The sequence below is a fragment of the Triticum dicoccoides genome, chromosome 5A, assembly GCF_002162155.2.
Source record: "Triticum dicoccoides isolate Atlit2015 ecotype Zavitan chromosome 5A, WEW_v2.0, whole genome shotgun sequence".
NCBI classification, from domain to species: Eukaryota; Viridiplantae; Streptophyta; class Magnoliopsida; order Poales; family Poaceae; genus Triticum; species Triticum dicoccoides.
In genome coordinates, this window is record NC_041388.1 from 556,516,178 (window position 1) to 556,526,419 (window position 10,242).

General features: G+C 41.5%; 1 protein-coding gene across 1 annotated transcript; it reads left to right on the forward strand.

The window, feature by feature from the left end:
* Nucleotides 1–6,263: 6,263 nt before the first annotated feature.
* On the forward strand, nucleotides 6,264–8,549 carry LOC119297854 (probable cytokinin riboside 5'-monophosphate phosphoribohydrolase LOGL9). The gene is made up of 6 exons (XM_037575478.1): nucleotides 6,264–6,575; nucleotides 6,673–6,770; nucleotides 6,990–7,020; nucleotides 7,180–7,350; nucleotides 7,429–7,572; nucleotides 8,065–8,549. Exons 1-6 carry the CDS (start codon nucleotides 6,384–6,386, stop codon nucleotides 8,167–8,169), a joined length of 741 nt encoding a protein of 246 aa, XP_037431375.1. The 5' UTR covers nucleotides 6,264–6,383; the 3' UTR covers nucleotides 8,170–8,549.
* Nucleotides 8,550–10,242: the final 1,693 nt, after the last annotated feature.

Consider the following 10,242-nt stretch of genomic DNA (forward strand, 5'->3'; position numbering starts at 1 on the left):
ACCTCCTCAACCTCCATAGTGCTTAGCGAAGCTCTGCCGGAGTACTGCAGCTCCACCAACACCACGCCGTCGTGCTGCTGCTGGTGCCATCTCCCTCAACCTCTCCTCCCTTCCTTGCTGGATCAAGAAGGAGGAGACGTGGCTGTTCCGTACGTGTGTTGAACGCGGAGGTGCCGTCCGTTCGGCGCAGGTCATCGGTGATTTGGATCACGTCGAGTACGACTACGTCATCACCTTGCAAGCTTCCGCACGCGATCTACAAGTGGTATGTAGATGCAAACTCTCTCCCTAGACTCGTTGCATAGATGAACTCATAGATGGATCTTGGTGAAACCGTAGGAAAAATTTTAATTTTCTGCAACGTTCCCCAACAGATTGGACAGGCTGTGTTGATGATAGGCGCTCCACTGGTGGTTTTGCTATATTTGTTGGACCTAACCTTGTATCTTGGAGCTCGAAGAAGCAACCCATAGTCTCGAGATCAAGCACCGAGGCAGAGTATAAGGCATTGGCCAATGGTGCGGCTGAAGCCATTTGGATAGACTCAGTTCTCACAGAACTTGGAGTCCCACGGCAGCGCACTCCTATATTGTGGTGTGATAACTTAGGGGCAATTTACCTGACGGCGAATCCAGTGTTTCATGCTCGGACTAAACACATTGAGATTGATTTCCACTTTGTGAGAGAACGAGTAGCTGCTTGTGAACTGGAAGTCAGGTTTATTTCTACAGATGATCAGTTAGTAGATGTATTTACTAAACCCGCTACTAGACAGATGCTAGACCGTTTTAGAACCAATCTGAATCTTGTATGTAGTTCAGATTGAGGGGGCATGTAAAGTAGGGTCTAGTATATTGTCCTTGTACACGTATTTGTATACGTATGTAATTGTAATTATGATTGTCTATATATTAAGACGTGAGGCTGGATGTCAACCACCCATGCAAAACCCTAAACCTGTGTTTTAACTGAGTCCATCCAGGATGAGGCGTGCGTGAAGTACAACCCGACGCTTTCTTCGGAAAGAACAGGCGAAGGCAGACACACTCTTTGACGAGGTGGATGCAGACATGTAGGCAGAGGCTCGGCCGGAGCCGGAGTTGTGTCTGCCCCCCATGTACGGAGAGCCCGGAGCGAAGATAGTGGACATCTAAAACAACAACGAGTAGCGTTGCCGAGGATTTAGTTGATCTACGTACTACATAGATGTTTTATTTTCATGGTCTGCATGGTTTTAAGATTTAATATATGAGGTGTTCGGATGTAGAGAGATATATTTGAGGAGTGTTCGGTCTAACCGCAGACGCGTCCAAACGCGTTTGCGGGCGTTTGATATCGTTTGTATCACTCTACAACATGAGTACATGCGTGTGGCATCCACCTCCACTTGTTCAGTTTTGTGTGTGAATATTTGTTGATGATATTCGCAAACTTTTCCATAAATGAAAGGTTTGCTCACTAAATAAAGATTTCTTACATTGCTTTAAATACGAGCAAACAATTATGGGTATTATTGTATTCTATTTTAGAACTTTTCACATACAATTAATATTTAGAACTGATTGCAATATGTTTGAGATAATTAGAATGTGTGTGATTATTTACAAAACTAGATGATGCCATGTACGCTGCTGCGGGAACATGTTAAAAGAAATGCATAAATAGTTGCTAAAAATATCTCAAACTAATGGAAAGAAAATGTAATTAATCTTAAGAAACAATAAAAAAATTGGAGCATATAAAAATAGAAAAAAGAATTGTAGTTAAAAGGATATCATTTCCGACATAATTGTGAAGGATGAACTACATTGTTATGATGCAGTCGTCCAACACGAATAGTATTAATACAAAATAAAAAAAATAAATTATGACTAACATGCATGAATTGATGATGTGGTAGGATTGCATACATAGAGTAATGCAAAAAGAAAAATGCAATTCATGACTTGCTTATGTGGCATGGTTGCCTGGCTAGAAAAATAGGTAGTGTGTCGTAGCTATTTAGAAATAGAAGATATATTTATAAAAAAAATTAGAACACTAAAATGTCAGTAAAGTAACTCAAAATCAAGACAATGATGATAGAATGCTGCTAATTTAATTGAACAAAATTAATCGAAATCACTAAATATTTGCAAAAAATAATTTGAAAACAGTTCATTTTTCAAGAATTAAAAATGTTACTAGGACCATTGAAGATGATCCAAGCATGATCTAAATTATCTCTCCTCTTATAAGAGAAGTTCGGGCCCATGTTGCCTCGCTAGCTCCACAAAGCTAGAAAATTTGTTTACTACTACTAAATACCAAACCTAGAATTTGTATCTCCTTCTACACATGCTTTGAGATTGGTGAGCTACTTGTATGCAGTTTACAAGGCAATGCATATATAATTTGTATCACTCTAAAAAATCGAGTACATCCATGTTGGCCCCACCCAAACTCACTGAAATTTTCGTGCGAATAGTTAAGAATGATATTTGCAAACTTTTATAAAATATTGAAATGTTTGGTAACTAAATGAAAGTCTCCTTGAATTGATTTGAATATGATTAGAATTTCTTCTTCCCTTATAGAACATTCCCGCAAGAAATCAGTAGAAGTGGATCCGCCCCTACTACTAATCAAATCTTAAATTTTATGAGCATTCATTTTTTTTCTTGACTTATCTTGATAAAAATAAAGTCATTAAAATATGACTAAAATAATTAAAATTTGTGTGATTCGTTACAAAATATATCTATAAGAAGTTGGAACACTAAAATTTCATGAAAATAACTCGGAATCAAAATGATGAATTTCTAAAATATCATCAGAATAAAATAAATAATTGAATTCAAACTTAAAAATTGTCAAGATAGGTTTGAATTTTTTGCAAGATTTGGTTTTACCACCAAAGATGATCTAAACTAGCTCTCCTCCTCTAGGAGAATTCCTGGCCCACATGGCTAGTTGGCTATGAGAAAATTAATTTTTTCTTCAAAATTAAATGACAAACCTAGAATATGTATGTGCCATCTGCACTTGCAATGAGGTTGGTGATCAAATTTTATTAATTTTACAATAAATGCACATATCATTTGTATTACTATTCAAATGCAAGTACATACATGTGGGCCCCACCTAGACTTTGTGAAACATTCCATGAATATTTATGAATTATATTGACAAACATTACTCTCACATGTGGAATGTTTGATAACTGTATGATTTTTTTTATCAAACATGTTTAAATATGAGTAATATAATTGAATTTGTGAGTATTCATGTATATATGGAAAATGCATCCTACTACCGGGTGTAGTTACACGTATATGCTCTACTTTATTACTTTTAGTATGTTCATATACTATATGTAAGATACCCCAAAGTGAGTTATATGAAATTGCAAGTGAGCCCATAGTTTTATTGTATTTGTGAAATACGTACATATTTGTACGTGAAATGAAGTATGCACAAAATATGGCACATACTACCAAAAAAGTAGTATATATACTATCTAAACATTCTTATATACTATATACTATGTGTACATACTCTCCAACATGATAGATACTACTTAGAAAGCATGGGTGAGGAATAGTTATTCTTCACCCCCTCCTTTTAGTATCAATGCACCGTAATTTTATGTTTTACAATTTTTTTCTTATTTTTGACGTAATAAGGGAATGTAAGAAAAAAATATAATCGTCGTAAAATTTATTTCATGTTACATAAAATTACAAACGTAAAACATAATGTATAATATACATAAAATGTATTTTTTTTTCTGGTCTTATGACATACATTTCGTTTTCTTATGCCATATTTTATGTAGTGAATCAATATGAATGTAATATTTGTATTTCAAATGTAATTTATTTATTAACTGATCATAAGATTACCTCGGATGAACAATAAATTATTCTGCACACTAGGTGATGAATAGTCAACCTATTATATAAAAGTTGGAACACGAAAATGTCACTAGGATAAATTAGACTCAAAATGGTGACTTTTTTTAATGTTGTCAAAATAATTGAAAAATGTTATGTCATAATGAATATATTGTTTTTATAACTCTACAAAATCGAGTGAGTATTTATGCAATATTTTTTAAATGATATTTGCAAACATTTTTTTGGACAATGAAATGTTCGATGACTGAGTGAAATGTTTCATAAATTGGTTTGAATGTTAATGATTATTTAAATTAGTGTGGTACTTTGTTTGAACAATAAAATACTTTTGAAACTAACAGAAATATGACTATAATATTTAAATTTTGTGTGATTATTTAAAATGTATATTGATAGAAAAATTAGAAGGCTGTGAATATTTACGAATGATATTTACAATTTTTTATAAAACAATGAAATGTTTGGTAAGACGATGGATTTTTCCTTAAATTGATTTAAAATTTGTGTGAGCATTAATGTATTATATTTGTGGAATTTTGTAAGCAATGTTCTTTATACTAAATGAAATATAACTGAAATGATGAGATGCGTGTGATTTGTACACAATATATTTATACAAAAGTTCGAATACTGAAAATGTTAATAAAATAACTTGGAATTAAAAATGACTTTGAAAATTTCATAGTTCAAATAAACACTCTAGTATGCTTGGGATATTTAACTTGAAAACATTAAGTTTTACCCCCAAAAAATAAAAGATTAGGTGGGTAGTTATGTTTTTTTTCTCAAAACATGGTTTCATGATCAAAGATGATCCGAGTTGGCTCTCCTACGGTAGGAGAATATCTGGCCCATGCTGTCTATGTGGCTCGGAGAAGCCAGGATATTTGTTTAGTAGTAGACATCAAACCAAAATTTGTATTTGCTATCCACACATGCTTTGAGATTGGTGAGCTAATTTTATTGGATTTACAGGATAATGCACATATGTCTAGTTTGTATTACTCTTCAAATATGAAAACATGCGTGTGGACCCCACTTGCACTTGTTTAAAAATTTGTGTGAATATTTATGAATGCCATTCATGACCTTTTTCTGAAACATTGAAATGTTTGGTAACTAAAAGAAATGTTTATTAAATTGGTTTTAACATGGGTAGAATAAATAAATTTCTATTAGTATTCACATATTATACTGATGGACTTTTTTGAAACTATTTAATATTTTGAAGTTTATTTAAATATATCAGAAATAATTCAAATTTGTGTAATTATTAACAAAATGTATTTACAAAAAAAGTGGGAGCACAGAAATGTCACTAACAATGACTTTTTGAAATGTCGTTTGAATAACTGGAATTTTTTGAATCAAAAACCATGAAATGTTTGTGAAAAATAATTTGAAGACATCTCATTTTTTTTTGACAAACTAAAAAAATTGTTGGATAGATCAAATATATTCTAAAATACATGTAAAAAACAGATAATGGAATCCAAACTATATGAGAAGTACTTGCTGGTGTATTGCCTCACCTGGTGAGCTGGAGCCACCTGATTGATCAAGCCCATTCCACCACATAGCAAAGCTTCTAGAAACGATTTTGCGACCAAATTAACCGAGCCAAGGAAGGCCAGAACGGTTCAATCATATGTGTTCCAAACGAACTCACATCCTCTGCATACAGAACTGCTACTACTACAAAGACCACAAGAGTAAATCCTCGCAAGTGACGTGACACAGTTTACAATTTCGTCCTCTTTTTATCTTCTGGATTTTGACCAGGGAATTGAATTACTAAGATCAAATTAGGATATACTACTAATAACTCCAGTTGACAGGAATAGCATGGGCATGGCACCATCCCATCTACACATCGAGCAGTTCGAGCAGTTTCACAGATTAGTTAAGAACTGGATGGATGGACCAGAGTACGCTGTAGATAACTAAGTCCTACCACTTGGCTACACGCTATGCATGCCTGGACGGACGGCGAGTTGAACTATCAACGCGTATAGTCAAGTCACTGGAGTAGGAGTACTGGTACGGGAGGCAGGCAGCTCAGCTAGGTCATAACAGCTACTCCTAGTAGCTGCGAGGAAGCAAAAGCTAGCTACGACGTACCCTCCCTGATTGGACGGGCGGCCGGGGTAGCATTTTGGACCGACCGGGGGTCATGCATAGCATCGGTACGTACCCCACGTATATACACATGCTGGTTCGATCGTTCAGAGAGTTAACTGCGGTAAAAGAAACACATGTGCTCCAGTCCGTAGGGTACCATTCGTCACGAACTCCTGTTCCCGCTAGCTCCCACGCCATCATATATACCCATCCACCCGTCTGCCCTGCCGGCACCCGCCTTGAAGCTTCCTTGCTACAACAAGTCGCCACCAGCAGTCCACAGTCCACGCGCGAGAGCGCACGGCACCACAACTGTTTACCTTCCTTTCCGCGGCAGTCGGCAGCTAAAGCTAGCCAGGAGGCATGCAGGGCGGCGACGGAGGGATGGAGGAGACACCGGCGGCGGCCAAGAACCGCGGCGGCGGTGTTGGTGAGGGCGCCGCCGTGGAGGTGCAGGAGGGGCCTCGGTTCCGGCGGGTGTGCGTGTTCTGCGGGAGCAGCTCCGGGAAGCGCAGCAGCTATCGCGACGCCGCCGTCGAGCTCGGCAAGGAGCTGGTACGTAACCGATCTAGTTGATTACACACGTTTTTTGTACTATCATGTTTAGTTAGTTAGTTAGTTAAGCATGTCGGGCACGCCTGTGTGGTGGCAGGTTGCTCGTGGGATGGATCTGGTGTACGGCGGGGGCAGCCTGGGGCTCATGGGGGAGGTCTCAGAGGCCGTCCACAAGGGCGGCGGCCACGTCATCGGGTGAGTCGATCCGTGCATACGCACCCTCTTGCATTATTGGACTCGTCGTCTGCCTTTTCTCTCTCTTATTCTACTCGAAGTGTTGTAGCCACCTTTCTGTCGACACTGAAGTTTCTCCAACTGGCCTAATTGACAGTATCGAAAATTTTAAAAAAATTAACAGTATCCATGTCCAAGTTGCTCACCGGCGGTCACGTTCTGCTTTTCTTTGATGTGCAGCATCATACCTACCACTCTCATGGGCAAGGAGGTACGTACGTTGGAGACGATCGAGATCGATCGATCACACCATACCCCAACCACCGGACAGGAGGAGACCATGCATGCAATTGCGGCGTAGCCGTAGCTTGTGCTAATGTAGTACTGTACTAACAAACTAGTACTAATTCATGCATGCAAAATGGAACAGATCACCGGGGTGACGGTGGGGGAGGTGGTGGCGGTGTCGGGGATGCACGAGCGGAAGGCGGCCATGGCGCGCAACGCCGACGCCTTCATCGCGCTGCCCGGCGGCTACGGCACCCTGGACGAGCTGCTCGAGGTCATTGCCTGGGCGCAGCTCGGCATCCACACCAAGCCAGTTAAGCTCATCAAATAACTGGCCTTAGCTGCTCTAGTTACTTAGTTAGCTCTGCTAATGGCGGATGGATGGGTGCAGGTGGGGCTGCTGAACGTGGATGGGTACTACGACTTCCTGCTGGCCTTCATCGACAAGGCCGTGGACGACGGCTTCATCAGGCCATCCCAACGCCACATCTTCGTCAGCGCGCCCGACGCCAGGGACCTCGTCCGCAAGCTCGAGGTACTGTAAAAACTGTAATCACGCACCTTCCTTCGTCCTGCCACCTTCTTGCATGCATGCATGACTAGCTAGCTAGCTTGGTCCGTCCGGTCCATGCATCCACCCTCCAATCCAAAAAGAAAAAAGAGCTTAACTTGTCCGGGTCTCCGTCGGCTCCGTGTGCACGACGGCATCTGCGAGCTTCTTCCGGCCTACTACTAGCTACTTCTACTCTCTGATTAGTCGCCCTAGCTAGGTTGCTTGCTACGTGTCGAGTTGATAGTTGAACTCTCTTTCTCCATCAGTTGGGTGCTGATCAAAAGTTGCCATGCATGATTGCTCAGTGTCAGTGTGTATGTACTCTGGCAGAGCTGGTCTTCGTTTGCTTAGGTAGTAGTAGAAAAATCGTTTGAGTTAGCTAGTGGGCGGTCATAATTTTGATTCAGAATAGTTGATTAATCTTAATAGATTTTTTGATGTGATTAACTGATAATGTTCGCGTGCCGCGCTCAGGAGTACGTGGCGGTGGAGGAGGAGGACCCGGCGACGCCCAAGCTGCGGTGGGAGATCGAGCAGGCCGGCTACAAGGCCACGCTCCAGGCAGGGATCGCCCGCTGATCCATCGACGCTTGCTTAATTTATTATTACACTAGTCACCTACTACTACTGTATGGGACCAATTGGTTACTGGCCCGCGCCGCTAGTTGTTAGTTAATTAGTTTATTAGTACCATCACACGTACTACGCCATGCATTCATGCATGTAGTACGGACGGAGGAACGGGATATTCTATTCCTCTTTGGTGCATACATGCATGCATTCCCGCGTGTTAAACTTCCAACACGTTCCAGTTTGTGCCTGCTGCTTACTTAGTCCTGTAGGCTGACGTACGGAAGTGTGTAACAGTGTTGCATCTATTTTGATTATGTGTAGGTGGCTGCAACAGTGGTGCGTATGGTTCATGGCATGATTAATCATACTTAAGTGTATTTTGTCTAGATTATTTGTGCACACTACTGGAAATTAACTGCACGCTGACGGCTTGGCTCTTGGCCGAGGACCAAACAACGGGCGCTGAGTTTAGTCCCCTTTACCTAAGGACGAGCGGCAGGAACGGTTTAAATAGTCAGATAGTTCAGAAGCAGTAAACTTCTATCTTCATTACATTTTTATTAAGAATATGGACTGTCACTATAAATCTTTACCTGTTCCGGGCAGAGAAGGTCCATGGTGACAGTCCATATTCCTAAAAATAATGACGGATGCTGACGCTTTTTATTAATCTGGTTAATTTTTAAAAACAATCATATGTGTGAGAGCAATGGTCCAACCGTTTAAATCCACGGAAAATCATACGACGCTGGAAATCGCTCCCTTAGGTTGCGATAAATGTTTGGGCGTGTTTCTAAGAAGCCTCACCCGAGACTGCTTGTAAATTGCACCATCTCTGAGGTAGTATCTGGGTATCGAGAGAAAACGTGTCCGGTTTGTGAAGGAAACGCGGGCCATGTTGCTCTATTGGACTTCAAACTTTTCATCCTCTCAAAGGAGACCATCACAAGACATGTGACATGCCACTGCATTATTCGGAACTGCCTACAATATTTGAGACATCTATTGCATTGTTAGGGTTTCAGCGCTGGGAATTATAGATCTGCATGGCGGACACATGAAATCATGCCGGAAAGCGGCATGTAAGATCTTATATGATATCTCCGTGACATGCGTAGGCCTTGTGCGGACAAGGGAGGGGCAGGCCCCACCATGGGGGGGGGGGCGAAATTTCCTTAGCGACATGCCTCATCCAACCGTTTAAATCCTCAGGAAAATCGTATGTTGTCAGAAATCCTCGGGAGCTAGCACAGTGTCATCACATGGCCCATGTAGGATGTGGTAAAAGTTTGGGCGTGTTTCGAAGAAGCCTCACCTGAGACCGCTTGTAAACTGTACCATCTCTGAGGTAGTTTCTGGGTATCGAGAGGAATGTGTCCGATTTGTGAAGGAAGTGCGGATCCTGTTGCTCCGTTGGACTCGAAACTTCTCGTGCTCTCAAAGGAGGCCATTGCATGACACATGCCAGGCCCCTGCAACTTTCGGTCCCACTGCAATATTGATATATTTGTTGCATTGCTAGGGTTTCGGTGCCGGAAATTGTAGCTCTGCAATATTTGAGATAACTTTATTACGGTTATATCTGTTTTTGCTACAGGGATACATGAAAAAGAGGCATAAATGATGCTGACTATTAATCTTTGCCAAGAGCCCCACTCGGCAAGGTTACCCTTTCCGAGAGCCACTGCTTGTAAAAGTGATAACCTAGATCTAGGTTTGGGGGATCTTTTTTGAGTGCCCCACCGACAGGCACTTGGGAAAGGCAGCGCGGGATACTTAAGTGAAATTCCTCGTGCGCTCTCTCCTCATTCACACGCGCGGGAGATCTTTTGCCTCCTCCTCGATCTGCCGGAGCCCCCTCGGTCGGCCCCGCTGCCACCACCTCCTCCGCCCGCCGCCCCCGCTCGGTGGGCCTCCTCCTCCTCTGTCCGACCTCCACCATAGCTCCCGTCGGCCCCACTCCACTGGCCGCCTCCTCCTCCGGCCGACCTCCACCGCCCCCCTCCTCGGCCGCCCCCATTTGTGAGCTTTGTTGTTGTTGTTGTTGTTGTTGTTGTTGTTGTTGTTGTTGTTGTTGTT

Coding starts and splice junctions, on each gene's coding strand:
- LOC119297854 (XM_037575478.1), top strand. CDS start 6,384: ATGCAGGGCGGCGACGGAGGGATGGAGGAGACACCGGCGGCGGCCAAG. Junction 7,021..7,179: donor CCACTCTCATGGGCAAGGAG/GTACGTACGTTG, acceptor AAAATGGAACAG/ATCACCGGGGTGACGGTGGG. Junction 7,351..7,428: donor TCGGCATCCACACCAAGCCA/GTTAAGCTCATC, acceptor GGATGGGTGCAG/GTGGGGCTGCTGAACGTGGA.